A 20,950-nucleotide genomic window follows, 5' to 3' on the forward strand; every position below is an offset into this window, starting at 1 on the left:
ATATATATATATATATATATATATATATATATATATATATATATATATATATATATATAAAAGAGTCTTTTAAGAACAATGTATTCAAAAGGATAAATAAAAATCAAGTACGCCTCTAATTATTAAACGATTTAGCCACACCATCACATGGTTTAACCACCAGTAGATATCTTTGCTTTCAAATTCAAACTTTCATACCCATTCTTCACCAACCTCACAGAAGGCAAACGTAGGTAAAATAATCTTAGACCATGAGCACATCCAAAGTAAAAGGAAATGAAGGAATATATGATCCATTAAAATAACCAACTTCAAATTTAAACTGAATTTTTCATGTAACTATAACCTATGAAAACTAATGTTACGCGAAAATGCCAATAAAAATAAACTAACAGGAGCAAGTAGCATAATCAAAAGTAAAGAAAAGCTTTTTAAATTATCTGAAAAGAATACAATTTCAAATTGATGGTCTACTGTCATTATTATCTACTATGAATGAATAACAGATTATGGAATAACAGAGTCGTGCAGGGCATGCATATTATCACGAGTTTATATAGAATATATTCCTAAAATAAAAATATATTAAAGGACAAAACATTAGAAATTCTAAGATAATAAAAATATTAATGCTTAACTTAATTTATTATTAGACAAACATTATTATAAATAAAAATAATAAAGTAACAGCATTATCCACAGTCTAATGAGAAAAATCCATCTCAAAGCCCAATTTTCTTAACTTAAAGCATTACCTGAGAATTTGACTGGAAAATTATTTGCAAAAGAAAGAGATGTATCCAGCCAACCTGTAGCCCAAAAGTGCAAGGAACTCTTTTGCTATATTTATGAAATGGTATCAGTATGAAAACTTGGGTCTTCAGCTCATGTGGTATTTGTTAATGCTGAGAAAAAATCAGAAGGGAAAGACAAACATGTTTATAAGACCATATGAACAATGTTATGCACAAGCTAGTGTATAATCAAAAGGACAAAACTTAGATTTAGTTACTTAGGCATTTTTGTTGTTCTTCTATCAAAATTAAAATTCACCTCAATAATATGCCTAATAAATATTTTTATTAAATGTTAGCATAGATTACTAAGGTAAAAACTCTAATTTGGAGTAGAAAAAAACATTAAAAGGACTAAATCTAAGTTTTATCATAGCTCAAAATTATCATAACAATACTATTTAAAATTAAATCTTTATCATAACTATGAGGAACTTTATTACACATGAATCAAAAGATTTGGTTGCCTGATACTACTACAATTTAATGAATACTTATTCCCATACTCTTTTAAGTTTTGTGTTCCATGGACTCGAAAAACAATAAGTATACAGCTCTGAAAAGGAAAACAGAATTCATACAAGTTAAATTCTTCTGTCTTGCTCTTAATCTCACTAGACCATACTATTGGGTCAGTATTCTTAGGAGATGATTCTTGTTGCTGGATCTTCTCTTTCAACCACTGCTCTTCACTTGAAAGCCAATCTAAAATCCATTTCAACTTAAATATTCAACAAATAGATCATTCTGAGAGTTCTGTTTAGTCATCATATTGAGTTATATAACTAGTTAACAGTTTAAGTAACAAACAGATATAATCTAATAAGATCAAATGAGAAAAGGAAAAACATTTAATATTCAATTAAGCAGGAGGAAGCATGGTAGCCAAAATGAAACTTCAAGGAAAAATGCATTGAATGCTTTTGCAAATTGAAGCACATAGGAGGTGGAATCAAATTTCAATTTGAAAAGTGCTTCGAGAATTTTAAAGCAACAGAAAATTAATTTAGCAAACACAAACCGTGTGCACATTATAAATTAAAGCAACTTTTTCTCCAAGGTAAATCATGCGTGCGCAAACTAAATGAAATCTCGTGAGCTATTTACTAAATAAGCAAAAGTGCGTAAAGGAAAATGGCTTACAAATGAACGTGTTTCATTCTCTGTGTTTCATTCTCCAGCAAAGAAAAGGAAAAAAAAGAGTTAGGTTTTGAAGACGCTTAATTTAATATTACCTGCGTGAAGAAAATATGAGAAAAATACGCTTACAAAGTTGAAGTTCCAGAGCATTCGCACAATTGCAACAACAGTGACTCTATGAGAAAGAGAGTTAGGGTTTCAAGATGGCAGAGAGTTTACGAGACTAAGAAAACTTAATAGGATAGAATTGTAATTTCACCTCTGAAACGGGTAGTAGGTACCCGCGGGTACGGATAGGGTGATACCCGAACCCAACCCATTAACAAGCGGGTATTAAAAACCCGCTACCCGCGGGTACTAAATACCCATAGCGGATTTTACCCGCGGGTACGGATTTTTCTGCCATCCCTAGTAGGGGTAGGGGTAGGGGTAGGGGTAGGGATAAGGATAGAGGTAGGGTTAGGGATAGGGCTAGGCTTAGGCTTAGGGGTAGGGTTAGCGGTAGGTTTAGGGGTAGGGTTAGAGGTATGGTTAGACGTAGGGGTAGGGGTAGGGGTAGGGTTAGGATTAGAGTGTAGTTTAGGGTTTAGGGGTAGGGTTAGGGGTAGGGGTTAGGGATAAGGATAGGGTCAAGGGTAGGGTTAGGGTTAGGAGTGGGGTTATGGATAGAGTTAGAGTTAGGGGTAGGATATGGGTAGGGTTAGGGGTTGGGTTAGGGGTAGGGTTATGGTTAGGGGTATGGGTTAGGATTAGGATTAGAGGTAGGGATAGGGCTAAGGGTAGATTTAGGGGTTAGGGATAGGGTTAGGGGTAGGGTTAGGAGTAGGGTTAGGGTTAGGGTTAGTGTTAGGTTAGGTTATAGGAGAAGGGTTAGGGGTAGGGTTATGGGTAGAGTTAGAGTTAGGGGTAGAGGTTGGGTTAGGAGTAGAGATAGGGTTAGGGGTAGGGGAGCGGTAGGGTTAGGGTTAGAGTGAAGTTTAGGGTTTGGATTGAGGGTTTAGGGGTAGAGATAGGGTTAGGGTTCGGGGTAGGGGAGCAGTACGGTTAGGGTTAGAGTGAAGTTTAGGGTTATGATTTAGGGTTTAGGGGTAGGGGTAGGGATAGGGGTAGGGGTAGGGATACGATTAGGGTTAGAGTTAAGGTTAGGTTTAGGGATAGGGATAGGGGTAGGGTTAGGCTAGGTTAGGGGTAGAGTTAGAGTTAGGGGTAGGGTTAGAGTTATGGGTAGGGGTAAGGGTAGGGGTAGCGGTAGGGACAGGGTCAGGGTCAGGGTAAGGTTAGGGTCAAAGTTAAGGTCATGGTTAGAGTAGGGTCAGGGTTAGGGGTAGGCTTAGGGGTAGGTTTAGGGGTAGAGTTAGAGGTAGGGTTAGAGGTATGGTTAGGGGTAGGGGTAGGGGTAGGGGTAGGGTTAGAGGGAAATTTAGGGTTAGGATTTAGGGTTTAGGGGTAGGGTTACGGGTAGGGGTAGGGGTAGGTGTAGAGTTAGGGTTACGGGTAGGTGTAGGGTTAGAGTTAGGGGTTAGGGTTAGCGTTAGGGTTAAGGTTAAGGATAGGGTTAGGCGTAGGGTTAGGGTTAGGGTAGGTTAGGGGTAGGGTTAGGGATAGGGTTATGGGTAGACTTAGAGTTAGGGGTTTGGGTAAGGTTAGAGTTAAGGGTAGGGGTAGGGGTAGGGGTAGGGGTTGGGTTAGGGATAGGGGTAGGGGTATGGTTAGGGATAGGGTTAAGATTAGGGTTAGGGTTAGAGGTAGGGATAGGGGTAGGGGTAGGGTTAGGGATAGGGTTAGGGGTAGGGTTAGGGTTAGGGTTAATGTAGGTTAGGGTTAGGGGTAGGGTTAGAGTTAGGGATTGGGGTAGGGGTAGGGGTTGGGTTAGGGATAGGAATAGCGGTATGGTTAAGGGTAAGGGTAGGTTTAGGATTAGGGTTAGGGTTAGAGGTATGGTTAGGGTTAAGGGTAGGGGAATGGTAGAGTTAGGGTAGGGGTAGGGTTAGAGTTAGGGGTAGGGTTAGGAGTAGGGGTAGGTTTAGGGGTAGGGGTAGGGGTAGGGTTTGGAATAAAGGGGTTGGGATAGAGGTATGGGTATGGGTAGAGTTAGAGTTAGGGATAGGGTAGGGGTAGGGGTAGGGGTAAGGGTTGGGTTAGAGATAGGGGTAGGAAGTGCATCAGCATAAAAAGTTCATCCGAATTGTTTTGAAAAGCATAGAACAAGGTGTGTTGTCAAATAGGTTTCAATTTCTAATGAAAATATTCAATGCCTTAGATAATCCAATAAAATAGTAAAAACTAATCATGCACTTTATACAAGAATTGTTGATGCAGAACTGTAACAAAAACAAAAGTAGTACACAGAAGATATATTAGTTAACATATAAGATACTGAAAATATATTAAAAGATAATGTTTTATCATGTAGTAGTTACTAACATATTTATTTCTTTTGGTAATAATTATTTTATAAGATATTTTTGTTATATAGATAGAACAAAGAAACTAATGGTTTTGTGTAATTTCAGAGTAGAACTATATATGTACAATAAACATTGATAACATTTATAATTAAAGATTGTCAATTTATTCATAATTGATGGTTAGGGACGACAAATAAATTTACACTACTTTTTGTATTGTTTAAATTTAGTATGATTTTAATGAAAAATCTTCATATTAATTTGATACATAAATAAATATGAATAATATTAATTTTTTAATTTAGATATGAGGAAATGGATGAGTTTTTATATAGCCAATTTATCATTATCTTCATTTTAAATTACTAAAACATATTTAATTTATTAGGTAACCTTAAAAATTTATTATCATTATTCTATTTGATTCTTTAGATTTGTTTTATTTAAAGAACCATTATTTTGTTTCAAATATTTTTACTCTTCATATCCCAAAATACTTTTTTTTTTCTCATTACAACATCAAGTATTTTTTTTATGTGTTTTCATATATTATATTTTAGAAAATACAAACCTTAATTTTATAGAATTAGATATTTCCAGAGAACAAATGTGATTTTTTTTTCTTCTTTTCAATATATGTATTTCTTTTTAATATTTGTATTTGATGTTTATCTTTTGTAACATGAAAATGTCTAACTATCACTCGGGTAATTATTATTTGTTGTTATATTTCAATAATTATGTAATTAAAACTATTTTCTTAAAATTTGGTATTGAATCTTTAATAATATTATGTTTTTTATTATGATTTTTATTTTTTATATTAAAAAATTATTAAATTAATTTTAAGAACAGTGCAATAGTAGATAGAGGTATACTTGTTACCTGTCGAGCATAAAGATGAGATACAAATTTCATTCTCTTTGAAAATGGGAAATATAGACTTTTACTATCGATAAACTTTTAAGATGGGAAGAAGAGCGAAAGTTGCACCATCCATCTTATATTCATTCCTAGATTAACCCTAACTCACTCCTAAAATAAACTTATTGACTCACAAACGAGGATTGAAAATGTTTCAATCCACATAAAGTGAATTATATCAAAGTTGAAGTGGAGTTGATTAACTAATATTAAAATATGGCTTCACTTAATTTATAAATATATTTCAGAATTATACGAGTTTATAAAATATTCTAAATTATAAATAAATTTATAAATATTTTATATTAATTGTAAAATTATTTTTAATTATTTTTTTTTATTTAGAACTCAATCCCAATGTCGAGTTTAACTCAACTTGACTTGGTTGAGTTCAATGTGATTAAGGTTAATTTGGACTTAGTTCAACTTAACCTTATATGACTTATCCAATTCAATTTAACCTTTCTTAACTTTGACCAAACTTTCCAACTAACTTAACAAATTTTTCTTGTTGATAAATGTTTAAGTTACTTAATTTGGTACATTTTTTTACACTAAAAAATTGCATAAGTTTGATAAATCTTTGAGTAAATCAACCCCTTTTAGCTTAGAATGTTGAATGTTGTATGGATAATTAGTTTAGTACAAAATTTATATGTTTTTTTTTATTAAAGTGTAGCACTTTTTGCAATAAAGAAGTTAATTTTAAATATGATCTACATAGTTGAAACATCAAAGTAAGGCGTTGAGTCATGGAAGAAACCCTTTGGTTAAGAAAACATAAAGAGATTAATATGGAGAGCTTAAGCTCTACAAGGAAGAGTCAAGCCAATAGGAAACCTTCCTATGAGGAAAACTTAAGGTTGACTCACCAAAGTGGAAGCTTGAGGCATAAGAAAACCCTACACATGAGGAAACCTCTATTGTTGAGCACTAAAGAATGAAGTCGAGCTACAATCTTAATTTCTATATAAAAATATAGTGTTATTCTATGTTAGTGAACTCTTTTAGATTTCTTTCTTAAGATTTCTTTCTATATTCATTATAACATCTTAAGATAGTATGAGAGAGGGACAACCACTCTATATACTAGTAAGAGGAATCATCAACATGAGTAGTTAAACTCTCTTGTACTGAGGTTCGATGTAATATACTCTAATGTTTTGTACTGTTATTGATTTATATATAACATTTATGTTATTCATGTGTTAATGATTTGATATATGTTTTGATGTTTGGATGAATTGATTACTCATCCTATACAATTGATTTGGATTGATTTGAAAAACTAATATTGAATCTAAAGTCCAACCAAGTGATCTAATGCGTTTAAATACTAGAAATAAATTAAATTGCTTTAGTTTAGTTAAAAGTCCTACACTTAAAAGGAGGGACTCATTCATTAGTGATTGAGGAATCAACATCGTGCTTGAGATCCTTAGGTTATAACTCAAGGAATTCACTAGATCTAACTTAGAATTTTCGATGACATTGGATGATTGCATTGTTATATATTGAATTAATAAAAGTACAACTGAAAAACATAAGTTAAACCCAATCTCAATATGCATTTATATATTGGTTATTTTCAATATTGTATTGTTGTTTTTATAAAATCAATTACAACAAAACCTTTAATATTGTTTCCTAACAAGTCATAACAAATTTAAGTTATTGAAATGTTTACATAAATAATTGTGAGTATGACACTTGTTTGGTAGTACAATTAGCTCAATACACTTGTTAAAGGCAAGGAAAGATTCCAATACCTATCCTAACCTAATGTTTTTTTCTTTTTTTTTTTATTAAAAATCAACTACAACAACACTTTCAATATTGTTTCATAGTTAGTCATAATAGATTTAAGTTAATGAAATGCTTACATAAATCCTTGTACAACACTTGTTTGGTACTATAATTGACTCAATACACTTGTTTACAATAAGGAAAGATTATAACATTTGTAGTGACCTAACTTGTTTAGGTCTTTTAATTAGGTATGGTCCAACTTGTATGACCTTGGTCTAGTCCGACTCGACTTGGCTTAGGTCTGAACTTGTCTTAGAAATACTTGGTTTGGCTTTATTTAGACCTGGACTTGACTCAACTCGGCTTAACATGGGTCCATTTCAACTTAGCATGTAGGCTTTAATTTGGCTTCACTTAGATTTGGTCTAACTTGGATTGAAACCAACTTAGTTTGAGCTAAGTCCAACTCAACTAGCTTGACACAGGCCTTACTCGATCCAACTTGACTTAGCCCTAACCCAACCCTACTCATATTGACCTAGACTTGACTCTACTAGACTTGGGCTTGGCGAATCTAACTTATCTTAAGTCTAACAAACTTGGTTGAATATGAATCCAACTTGACTTAGCCTTAAGATGGGTCTATATTAGAGCAATTAATACATTTTTTTATTTGTATAAATATTTCTTAAATAAATGTTTTTTATTCTATTTTTAAAGAAGAAATTTTACCTTTAAAAATAAAGTATGAATACCTTGACTCATTAAAATTTTGTGATTATTTTGATGTGATTTATTTTTTCTCACATATGTTTTGAAAGCTGTGAACTTTTTTGTGTGACTCATATGAATTTCTTATAGTTAAGAGAGATGATCCTTTTACTAAAATACTTAATGTGTATTTTTCTTTTCTTAGTTATATAAATTTACTTTTATAATCGATTATCTTTTCAGTTTATATTAAAATTTAGATTCACATTCCTAAAACTTTATGTTTTATTTAATGATTATTTGACTCTACTCATTAGTATTAGAATTTGCGATATTGTTTAGCAAATTTGTTCTAGATTACATATTTATTTATTTTTATTTAATTTATTAAAAAAAATTCTATTTATATAACAAATATATTTTCATTTATTTATTTTCCTATTATAAAAATCCTGATTAATATTGTATGATAAAATTTTCTTAAGATAAGTTCAAACCTATCTGTCCTTACATAATCTCTTAAGTATTTGAACAATAAGACTTTCTCTAAAGTAAATTACTATCTTCCCTGTCATAGTTGGACTGAATTCACAAATCTACATACAATTTTGCTCGCCAAATTTAATTCCTTTCTCATAAGGGATTTAGGAGATTAGAATAGGGTAAAATTTATCTTCACCCTTTGTTTTAAAACGAGTTAAAGAAATAGACAACCCGAATATTGGGCCGGGTTCAGGTTTATCGTGAATCAGACGGCCCGTTTTTGAACCCCCCCTTCGTCTCACACTCACGGTGTAATTGCCTCGCTTCTGAGGCCAGCCGAATTTGCTGCGTCTTCTTCCTTGACCACGGAACAGTTCAATAACAATTCCAAACCTCAGGGAACCAACCTATCAACGTAACCCTTCTCTCTCTTTCAATCGTGCCACTTTCTCACCCACCAAACCAATGGCTTCCACACCTCAAATGCGCTAAAAACCATTTCCATTTCCTTCCCTCAAATCCATGCACTTAGCAATGGACTTCACAAGGTTCTCCTCTCCTAAATCTCCCCCAATATTCACGCGCCCCCTCACCTGGGTTACCTCCACCGCCCTCCGCCACCAACCCCGCCACCTTCCTCCTCCACCAACCCCCCCGCCGCCACCTCACCCCACTCCTCCGCCTCCTCAGCCCACTCCTCCGCAAACCTCTAACCACGCCTCTCTCACCCTTCTACCTTCTATTCTAACCAACAGGGTTCTAGATTCTTCCAAATGTAAATCCATTTTGCCCAATTTGTCCCCCCACGAATTCGATCGCTTATTCTTCCCCATCCACCACACCGTTAACCCCAAAACGACACTCGACTTCTTCCGTTTTGCCGCTAACCATTTTAAGTTCCACTTCACCGTTCGCTCCTATTGCCTCCTCCTTCGCCCGCTTCTCGCTTCCGGTTTTTTGCCGCGCGCCAGGTTTTTGCTCACTCGTTTGATCGACGGCCACGTTCCGACGTCGTTTCACGACCACGAGAACAGGCTCCGCGAAATAGCTTCCTCGATGCTGGAGCTGAATCAGGTTTTGGATAAAGGACACGGCGAATTGGATTTGTTGCTCCACATTCTCTGCTCTCAGTACAAGAGTTTCGGCTTCCGTTGCGCTTTTGATATTTTTATCATGTTCTCCAAGAAGAACATTTTCCCGTGTTTGAAAACTTGCAATTTTTTGTTGAGCTCATTGGTGAAGGCCAATGAACTTCACAAGAGTTATGAGGTTTTTGATGTCACTTGTCAGGGCGTTGTGCCTGATGTTTTCACGTTCACCACGGCAATTAACGCGTTTTGCAAGGGAGGGAGGGTTGGGGACGCTGTGGATTTGTTCTGCAAGATGGAGGAGCTTGGTGTTTCTCCGAATGTGGTTACTTACAACAATGTGATTGATGGGTTGTCCAAAAGTGGGAGGTTAGATGAGGCGTTTCGGTTTAAGGATAGGATGGTTCGGAGCAAGGTGAATCCGAGTGTGGTGACCTATGGTGCGCTCATCAATGGTTTGATGAAGTTTGAGAAGTTTGAGGAGGCGAGTGAAATGTTGGTGGAAATGTATAGCATGGGTTTCACTCCCAATGAGTTTGTGTTTAACTCACTGATTGATGGGTACTGCAGGAAGGGGAATATGATTGAGGCATTGAGGATTAGGGATGAGATGGTATTGAAGGGCTTGAAGCCTAATTCTGTTACTTTTAATACTCTTTTACAGGGTTTTTGCCGGAGCAATCAAATGGAGCAGGCTGAGCAGGTATTGGGGTACCTATTGTCTAGTGGTTTGTCTGTTAACATGGATGCGTGTTCGTATGTGATTCATCAATTATTGGAAAAATCTAGGTTGGATTCGGCATTAAAAATTGTTAGAGAATTGTTGTTGAGGAACATCAAGGCTAGTGATAGCTTGCTAACCCTCTTGGTCTGCGGACTTTGTAAATGTGAAAAACATTTGGAGGCGATTGAGCTTTGGTTTATGCTGGCAAATAAAGGTCTTGCTGCCAATACGGTGACCTCAAATGCGCTTCTCCATGGACTTTGTGAACGAGAGGGCATGGAGAAAGTTTTCGAAATACTCAAACGAATGATTGAAAAAGGTTTGGTCTTGGATAGGATCTCATACAACTCACTTATTTTTGGTTGTTGTAAATGGGGTAAAATTGATGTAGCTTTCCAACTCAAGGAAAAGATGGTTCAGCAAGAATTCCAACCAGATACATATACCTACAATTTCCTAATGAAAGGGTTGGCTGATATGGGTAAGATAGATGATGTTCATAGGCTTTTGCATGAAGCCAAAGAATATGGCCTAGTTCCCAATGTATATACACATGCACTTTTATTAGAAGGATATTGTAAGGCTGATCGGATTGAAGATGCTGTGAAATTGTTTAAGAAATTAGTTTATGAGAAAGTAGAGCTAAGTTCTGTCGTATATAACATACTTATTGCAGCCTACTGTAGAGTTGGGAAGCTGAAGGAAGCTTTCGAACTGTGTGATGCTATGAAAAGTGGGGGCATGCCTCCTACCTGTGCCACATATTCTTCTCTAATACATGGAATGTGCTGTATTGGCTGTGTGGATGAAGCCAAGGAAACTTTTGAAGAAATGAGAAATGAAGGCTTGCTTCCAAATATATTTTGTTATACTGCTCTAATTGGTGGTTACTGTAAGATAGGTCAGATGGACAAAGTGGGGAGTATATTAATGGATATGTCTTCAAACGGTATACAACCTAATAAAATTACTTACACTATTATGATTGATGGATATTGTAAATTAGGAAATGTGAAAGAGGCGACAAGACTTTTAAATCAGATGATAAGAAATGGAATAGCTCCAGATACCATCACTTACAATGCACTGCAAAAGGGATATTGCAAGGAAAGGGAGCTAGAAGTTACTTTACAGAGTGATCATATGTCTAACACGGGACTACATGTGGAAGAAGAAATTACTTATGACACATTGGTTCACAGGTTGCATCCACATACAGTAGTTATCAATAAAAAATGATGAGGAAACTTCTCAAACTTTTGATGCTTAGTTGATGCTAGGGCGTATATGGATAAGCCTGTCATTGTTTAGTTTGATTCTAAAACGCTAGCTATTTGTAAGATGAAGTTTCATATGCTTGATATCTAGATGCGTGAAGGACTAGTAACAACTAAAGCAGCATGCAAGAACTTGGCTTCGTAGTTAAAAAAGGAGTCATGCAGTTTAGAGGTTAGTCATTTAAGATAATTTTTTTTCTTTAAATTGTATTTTTTAATTTTATTTTTCCTTTTTTCATTTGATTTAATTTGATTTAATTTGATTTTTTTTTATCAATTATTTAATAATAGTATTATAGGAAGATGGATGTTTTAAGCATGTGCTCCATAGGCAAGTATTTCCATTTGGAGTTATTGATTCCGAATGAATATATGATTCATTCTGAGATACATTTTGGATAATATCTTACTTTTGTCAAATTATTGATTTTAGGGAAATAGTGTTAGATTAGGGTTTGAGGATTTTGACCATCCTGGGGTTATAAATACTTCTTTAGGTTCCCTTTGATAGGCTTGATTTCACTGTTGGTTGATTAGAGCAATTAATGTGTGCTTTTCTGTTAAATACAAGCATTCTTGGTTCCACATTGTCTTCTCTTCATATTAATGGTTTTAATTATGTCCACCATCATGTTCTCTAGATGTTAGAACCATTTCTACATTGTCCATCTTGTATATTTTTTAGTGTTAAAGATCGATTGGTGTATTGATAATTATAACAGTAATATTACTATTTTGCCATAACAATTTTTCTTATTTACACGATTATGCTTGGTTCTCTGTGATACCTGATGGAATGATTTCAACTTTGGACTCCTGTTTTATGGTATGTTTATTTTCACATTTTTCTTCCAATTTCAAAAACTAGTTCAGAAAAGGTTGAAAATTATGTCTTACAATGTAAATTGATTACTTATGTTCGAACAATTTGTTCGGAATTTATGGCTTGCGATTGGCGTGTCTTACTCCGGAGCAGATTCTCATGATTATGAGATACAAAGGCAGAATGTAAACATTTAAAAGTGTAGACCTCTGCTACTCAATCAGCTATAGGATACATTGTGTTTATGGATTCCGCAGTATTCTGTTCATAGCCGTTTCCAAGGGGGTTATAATTTATGAGCTTTATTGCATTTTTGCTATCTTCTGGCTCTCTAGACTACAGGTATTGTGATTTTTCAGTATTGGAGGATAAGATATCCTTTTTCGGGTGTGCTTTCTCCCCTTATTCTTTAATAACATTTCTTTCATCCAAAAAAATGTTTAACACAATACTACATAGTGATATTGCATAACATTTACTTAATTTTACATACTAAGGCATTTTTAATATGTGACTTTTATTTGATGGTGATTGAGCAAATGTCATACCGCAGGGATTTAGCTTCTGCTTATCCATGTTTCAGGTGATATGTGCAATCCACTCGTGCCAGTGGCAGACTCGCCCTAATATGATGGGAACAAGAGGAGTGATATAGCCAAATGGTCAAATCGATATCTTATCCATCTTTTCCGTTTGTTGGTCTGGTGAGTGCCCTTTAATTGGATAGTTTAATTCATATGTATGTATGTATGTCCGATCTGAGTTATGAGCATTTGGTTGTTTTTGTGTATATCATTATCAGCTCTGAACCTGTCATATATCTCAAGGTATTGCCCGGATGGCAAACCTCAGGGGTATTGGAGACAAATAAAAGACTTGAAGGAAAGCAGCCAGGGAATCTTCAATAGTAAACATGGTATATTTACTTGACCCTCAGCATGGCAATGACGAGCATGACATGTCTGATATAACGTTACAGCTAGAGAAAAATGTTCAAACTGGGAAATGGTAACTACAGTTTTATTTGCTCTTTTAATTTTAACCATGATTTTATTTAGTTTGTTTTCCCAACCACCATCACCAACTACCCCATAAATTACAAAAAGAAAATAATGAGACATTCAACGAACAGGAATTCATATCCACCGAATGATATTGCCATACTTAGGTCAGGGGGAACATGATTTAGAAAAAGACTACTGGAATAATGCATAAACTATATTTGAAGTTTATACAGGAAAAGTGGAGACACTTTCTAGCTTGAATGTGAGGGTTTTCTTTTCCTCCTTCCGAATTTTTCGTTCTATTTGTGCAATTTCTATGTATTTGATCTGATGTACTTATGAATTCATATTAGTTTCTTCAGGTACTGTTGTTGGTAGCAAGATAACTGGGTGGATTTGGAAGCTTCAAGATGCCCCTGCATTTATGGAACATGTCATTTTGATGATTGGTGGCTAGCAAACTTACAATTTGGAGGTGACGACTAAGGCTCTGGTAGATAGAGTTTTTAAGTATTAAATTTCTCAAATTAACTTGGCAAATGGCCTTTTGGTTCCATTTCTTCATATATTCGTTATCAGATGGTTCCCCATCTGAGGCCCTTTCTGAATAAGGCTGGAAGAAGACAAAAAGAACCAATAGAAATATGAAAGAAAAACCGAGGGTAATCTTGAATATTGTTTTTTTAACGTTTTTATCCTTAAGTAATTAAAATATCGATTTTTATTCATATTACTTTAATCATAAAACTACTTACACATTAATAAAATATTATATTTTTTAATTTTTTTAAAATTCTTATCCTGTGGAAATGTGGTGTTGAATTTACTTAATAGGGGAGGAAAATAATCTAAAAGATATTTTATTATGAAATATTAATATTCAAGTGGATGAAGCTAATATTAATTGTTTGTATTTAAAACTCAGTTCTAAACATGACCATTATTTACACCCTTGTTCTAAACTTGGAAATCTTCTATCTTTTCTATTTCAAAAGCTTTCTGAATTATTCCAAAACCTAATTTGAAGATTTTAAGTCTTGTTTCCAGTAAAACTCGTATCATTTGGATTATTAAAACGTGAAAAGAAATCACTTAGATAAAATAAAGATATGCTTCGTTTATATTTTTTTAGTTTTCAAATCTTCAATTTTTTTAAAACCTTTTGCAATTAATATAAAAAGTTCAATGAAGTTGTGTTGTTTCATCTAAATTTTTTAAAAAACAATGTAATAACTTTCAAGAATAACAGCTTCTTGATTCCAAAACTTCTTGGGTGATTCTAAAATCTAACTTCCGTAGTTTTAACTCCTCTTTCCAATGAAACTTGTTGGGAATTGCTTCCTACACCCCATCGTTTTTCTTTCTGCATCCTAACATTTCCGGAATTTATTTTCCAATTTTTTTTTTTTACAGCAATCACCCCTCCCTTTTAGGAAAAAAATTCGGTAGCTTATTTTTATGGGATGGATGAAGAAGTGTGGTAAGGTGATGCAACACCCAAACTTGGCTAATTTTTCATAGGTTAATTTATTTTATAATTTACATATCTATATTTTAAATTAAATATTAGAAGGGTTAAGTTGTACATCGTGATAATAATTTTGATATGAGAATGTCTTAAGTGCAAGCATGATTTCTTAGTAATATTGAAGTTATTTTTGGATTTGACGATTTTAACTAGATTAAACTTAATTAATGACTATTGTTATGTAAATTGGTATATAGTATTTTTCTTAAAATTGAATTAGTAGGTTAAAAAAAATTATTAAAAATTTTGGTAACAAGGATGTCACATTAAGGAGGTATCAAAGTAATATTTCATGTGAGACCTTTGAAATGTGTTCATCATAATTATTTTTTTTACAAGTATTAACTTATATAATTTCATATGACAAGCAATATGAGAAACAATGAATTAACTAAAACAATGGAAGTTATCAAAGACATGAGTACCGCCATATTAAGAAATTAATGACTTGGAGGAACTACTAACTCACAAGATTTAGTTGAATTTAGGAGAAAGAAGCCTTAACAATTGTTCGGAGGGTATGACCTAAAAAAAGATTAATTGTAGCCTAAAGAAATGGAGAAAATATTTCGAGTTATGAATTGTGTTCACAATTAGAAGGTAAATTACAATGTGTTTACATTGATAGGAGAAGTTGAATACTACTTAGAATATTACTTGAAGAGGAAGAATAATCATTACTTAAGAAGTATTTATAACAAAGCTTTTAGAAAAATACTTTTCAAATGATGTGAGGAGAGCAAAAGAAATAGAGATTATGGAGTTGAAAAAAGGAAGTATGACAAGAGGAGAATATGCTTATAAGTTTGAAGAATTAGAAAAATACTCTACTCTTGTTTTATGACCCAAAAGAGAGGATGAGTGCATAAAGTTTGAAAATAGACTTAAGCCTAAATTGAGAAAAGCAGTAGGAATACTGGAAATTTCTGATTTTCCTACGCTTATTCATAAGTATAGACTTTTGGAAGATTTTGAAAATAATCATAACAACACACCAAGATATTTTGGACCATAAACAAAGAAAAAGAGACACAATAAAGGAAAACCTTATAATTTCTCCAAATAGAGATCTCAACCTAGTCAATTTTTTTAGAAAATTCTAGTAGACTTTTGAATAATTTAATCAGATGCTTTAAGTGCGAACAAGACCATCACACTGAAGATTTTCACCTTAAGGGACCTGCTTGTTTAAAGTGTGGAAAACTTGGTCATGTATTGTCTAAGTGTGGACAAGAGAACCCACATTGCAATCTTGTTGCATCCAAGACAAGACTTACCACAACAAGAAGAGTTTACACCATGACTAGAGGTGAAGTTGTTTAAAACCATGATCTAATTCAAGGTATGTGTTTTATTAAAGGTAAAACTTTAAATGTACTATATGACTTAGATGCTACTTATTCATTTATTTCTAATGATTGTGTTCAACACCTTATCTGAACAATCTCCTTTTTAGACACTAGTTTGGTTGTTTCGACTCTCACGAGTAAGTCTATAATTGTCAATAAAGTTTGTTTAGATTTCCCTCTGTTCATTAAAGATAGATTTTTTTTTTTTTGTGAATTTAGTCTATCTACTTGTCTCAACTAAATGTGATTTTATGAATGAACTGATTATCTTCTAATCAAGTCCTTTTAAATTATGCAAAAAAATGAGTAATATTTTCCACTATGAGGATTTTGTTAATTCATTTAAAAATTCAGTAGGTGAGCCTTTAGAAAATAGAATTCAATGATATTTGTTATTATCTTCTATAAAACTAAAAAAAGAAGTTGATTTGGAAAAGATAAAATTTGTTCAAAGTTTCCCCAAAGACATCCTTGATTTGCCACCTAATAGAGAGATTGAATTTTCAATAGATTTGATGTCTCAAACTGGACCAATTTCTATAGCACCATATAAAATGCCACTCTTTGAACTAACAAAATTGAAGGGACGATTGGTAAAGTTACTTGGAAAAAGTTCATTTGGCTTAGTGTGTCACCTTGAAAAGCTCTAGTTTTATCAGTTAAGAAGAAAGATGGACATTTTAAGTAGTGTGTGAATTATTGTCAATTAAATAAATTTACCATACAAAATAAATATTCTCTTCCTATAATAGATTACTTGATGAACTAATTGAGAGGATCCTATGTGTTTACTAAAATATATTTAAGGTTAAGATATTGCTATATAAGAGTATAAAAGAAAAAGATATACATAAAACTGCATTTAGAACTAGGTATGGTCATTATGAATATCAAGTGATGCTTTTTGGTATGACTAATGCTCTAGCAACATTCACGGATTATATGAATAGGATTTTTGGTCCATTTTTGGACCATTTTGTAGTTTTTTTAATAGATGACATTCTTATTTATTTTAAGACTCTTGAGGAGTATAAAGAACACCTTTGAATTAGGATATTTTGTGACGCTTTCAAAATGGGATTAGGATGTGTTCTTATAAATATAGAAGAGCATTGGAATATGTTTCTAGACAATTAAGAGCACATGAGAAAATTTATCCAACCCATAATCTAAAATTAACTACCATTGTTTTCGAGCTTAAAATATGAAGATATCATATTTATGGTGGTAAATTTGAGGTTTTGGGTGGTCATAAGAATCTTAAATACTTGTTTGATAAAAAATGAGTTAAATGTGAGACAAAAAAAGATGAATGAAAATTTTTAAAGATTATGATTTTGAATTACATTACCATCAAAGAAAGGCAAATATAGTAGCAAATTCTTTAAGTAGAAAATCTTTACATATCCCTTTACTGATTATCTATCTGGGAAATAAGTTTATAAGAAATATTTAGATACACAAATTTATCAATCACACTGAGCTATGATAAAATGAAATTAAACTCCATTTAAACTACTAACAACTTATAGAAACAAATCCATGAGACACATGTAAGTGATGAATTCATTCAAAAGAATGAAGCCAATAGGACAAAAGAATGGAGAAAATTTTGACATAAATATAAAAAGAATTTTGAGATTTAAGGATAAGATATGATATGTAATAACGAGAAAATTAAGAAGATGAGTTTAGATGAAGCCCATAAGAACAAATTAAGCATATATCCAGGCACAACAAAAATATATCAAAATCTTAAAAAATGTTTTAGTGACCCAATATGGAGAAGAAAGTAGCAAAATATGTAGTAACATGTGTAGTTTATCAAAAAGCTAAGATAGAACACCCAAAACCAGCAAAGATGCTATAATCTTTAAATATACCTGATTGGAAATGAGATAGTACAACAATGGATTTTGTATTTGGCTTACCATAAATGATTCAAAAATTTTATTCAACATGGATTATCATGGACAGGCTAACAAAGTTTATTCACTTCTTACCCATCAACATTAGGTATTCATTAGAGAAGTATGAATCATGTTGCTTACAAAACTTTTTTACCATATTTTCTTTTCAATCTTCATAATAACTTTTTCATGTGTCTCAATTAAAAACATATATTTATTATCATCTCATATAATAAGACTTGATACAGTATAAGTAAAGGATAACCTTACAAAAAACTTCTTTTAACAACACTTTTTAACAATTTTTTGACAATGACAGTTTGTGATTGATCCGTTTTAAATATTTTTTAAACATAAATTCAAATAAACTAATAAAATGATGACACATATCCCATTATAAAAAAAGTTGTCAAAAAATATTGTCAAAATATCAAGAGAGAAACAAATATCACCACCGAAAGTTATTTGGAATGAAGTCATAAGAGATACTATATAAATATTAAAAGAAAAAACGACAAAAAATTACCCTTATTTATTTAATCAATAAAAATGTCAAAAACGAAATTTCTGTAAATGAGAGAATATATAAGATAATTTTTCATCAACAATATTATTGTTATTGTTTATAAATTATACAAATATTTTATTATCGTCTTAAAATAATATTATATTATATATAACATCCACAATACAATGTTTTCTTTTATTTAAAATTTTATTGTTTATAGATCATATAAATTTATTATTATCTTAAAATAATACTATATATATATATATATATATATATATATATATATATAATCTTATATAAATTATATATAGATGAATAAAAAAATTACCAAAAAATCATTTAAAAATATTATTATTATGCTAATAATGATTAATAGTAGCTAGTTAACGAAAAAGAAAAGAAAGAGGGGCAAATAACGTTGCGCAGGTAAGCCACAGACAGACCTTAACCTCTGCAAGTCATTAAAAAGAATCTAGAATGAAAAATCCATAACTAGGGTAATGACAACAATTTTTTAAAAATTAAATATATATTTAGTTCTTTAACTTTTAACCAAAATTAAAATTAATCATGAAACTTTAGATTAATTTAATCTTTTATTTTTAGAACTGTTCAAATTTAATTTTCTTAATCAAATTTTATTAAATTTATTAAATGTTTTATTAGTTAATATTAAAATAAAAATATATCAAACAGTATAATTTATGCTATTATAAATATATTTAAAACATTTAATAAATTTAACAAAATTTAAATAAAAATAATTAAATTCACAAATTTATAAATTGGGAGTCTAAAATAAGTTAAAGTTTTGATGGAAAATATTTTTAATTTTGACTATAAGTCAAAGAAAAAATATACCCATAAAAAGATATAGTTTAAACTACATTAAATCTAATGTAAAGTTCTTATAACTAGAAGTGGAGAGATGAATAAAAGAAAGGAGAAAATAGAAAAAGATAATAAAATCATTATAAGAAGTGCGAGAAAATGGGAGAAAATAAATATTGTTAAAACTTTGTGTTAAATATTAATTTGGTTTTTTTTAGTTTATTTAAGTTAGTTTTAATATTTTTTTTGGTTTAATTTAGTTTTAATTTTTATGAATTTTGTTCAATTTGGTATTTTTTGTAAAGTCATTTAAATTATTAATAGATAGGAAATAGTGTTTATCATGTGTCTTGATTTTTTTTTTAACTTTTAAAAATGTTTACGTATCAAACCAAGAATGTAATCAATCTTTTTTATTCAATTTGCTTTTTATATTCCTTTTTTTTGTTTAATTTAATTTCAATTTTTTTTAAATGGAATATTTTTATTTCTCTCTAAACTAAGATCAAATTTAATTTTTATATAATTATAATACTAATATTTTATTAAAATTCACATTTTTTATTAAATATTTTTAATTTAGAATTATAGTTGGTATAAAATTAAAATGAAAATTTAAAAAGTGAGAAGTAAAAACATTAGTTTAAAATTTTAAGAGGTTAAGGCAAACCATAAAGCTTATGTTTTGAACATAGCAAAGTACATGTGAATAATAGACATTTTAAAGAGATTAAATTAAAATTCCATATCATATTAAATCATAGTTCAACACAAATTCATATAAATAATCAAGTACTTTAACTTCGAATAAATATAATTAACTTCTCTCACCTATGAAAATAGCCTTTAACAACTTTGATAGTCTAAAACACCTTTCATTCCACAAATAAAGTATCTACACATAGGACATAGGAACATTAGAAGAACGATTAACACTTGCGATAAGGACTATTGATCAATAGGTAATTATTTTGATGACTTAAGATGACAGTTTTAACAGTGTAGCTATTGATGTTAGGATACTTAGTTATTCTAATATTAAATGATTTTAATATAAATAATTTCATTTAAACGTGTTTCATTATTTTAAAACATATCATCTCTCTACAAATAAATTTTCTAGAGTTATCTAACTTCTCTGTAAGGATTCTTCCTTCTTACTCGTCTGATTGAAGAACCGAGACCATAAGATTGATTCTTGTGGCGAGCTCTTCAATATAGACCGATTAGTTTCTTTATTTGAGTAAGTTAAGTTTTCAACCCTTTTCCTAGGTCCTTTCTTGTACCTGTTACATGTAGGCCCTGCTTAGTTTACATGCGTTCTCTGAGTTTTTAGTTTGGATCTATGCTAATCAATGTTTTAACTGTGGACCCTGATCATGTTTTTGTGGTTTGTAGGAGCATATAGGAATTCTTGTGTGTTTGTAGCGTTAGGTTTTCTAGAGCAGTTTGGTTTTCTATCAGGTAGGGGAAACTAGTTTATTTGAATTGAATTTGGCAGACATGTTATATTTGATTATTGTAAGATGAGGTGATGATTGATTTATGAAATTTAATTGAATTGTGAAATTCAGTATGTTCAGTTGCTTGAAAAAGTGGTGTGTTGAATTGAAACTTATGAATGTTGGTGTGTAGTTGATTTATTGATGTGAAAGTGTTTATTGATGAAGTTGAGAATGTAGGTTTGGTAAAATTG

The 20,950-nt window shown here is 31.7% G+C and overlaps 1 protein-coding gene across 9 annotated transcripts; it reads left to right on the forward strand.

The window, feature by feature from the left end:
• The first annotated feature begins 8,387 nt into the window (after window positions 1-8,387).
• Window positions 8,388-14,055, forward strand: LOC106769267 (pentatricopeptide repeat-containing protein At4g19440, chloroplastic). 9 transcript variants are annotated; one of them, XM_022782896.1, is made up of 4 exons: window positions 8,388-11,470; window positions 12,705-12,825; window positions 12,924-13,387; window positions 13,479-14,055. In XM_022782896.1, exon 1 carries the CDS (start codon window positions 8,732-8,734, stop codon window positions 11,258-11,260), a length of 2,529 nt encoding a protein of 842 aa, XP_022638617.1. In that variant the 5' UTR covers window positions 8,388-8,731; the 3' UTR covers window positions 11,261-11,470; window positions 12,705-12,825; window positions 12,924-13,387; window positions 13,479-14,055. The 9 variants fall into 9 exon arrangements, with proteins under 9 accessions (XP_022638617.1, XP_022638616.1, XP_022638618.1 ...); XM_022782895.1 differs by having other exon boundaries at window positions 13,488-14,055; XM_022782897.1 differs by having other exon boundaries at window positions 12,924-13,129; window positions 13,254-14,055.
• The last annotated feature ends 6,895 nt before the right edge of the window (window positions 14,056-20,950 follow it).

This window comes from Vigna radiata, chromosome 7, assembly GCF_000741045.1.
Source record: "Vigna radiata var. radiata cultivar VC1973A chromosome 7, Vradiata_ver6, whole genome shotgun sequence".
Lineage (NCBI taxonomy): Eukaryota > Viridiplantae > Streptophyta > Magnoliopsida > Fabales > Fabaceae > Vigna > Vigna radiata.

What these genes read in the sequence shown, in the direction of transcription:
- LOC106769267 (XM_022782894.1), top strand. Translation starts at nt 8,732, where the DNA reads ATGCACTTAGCAATGGACTTCACAAGGTTCTCCTCTCCTAAATCTCCC.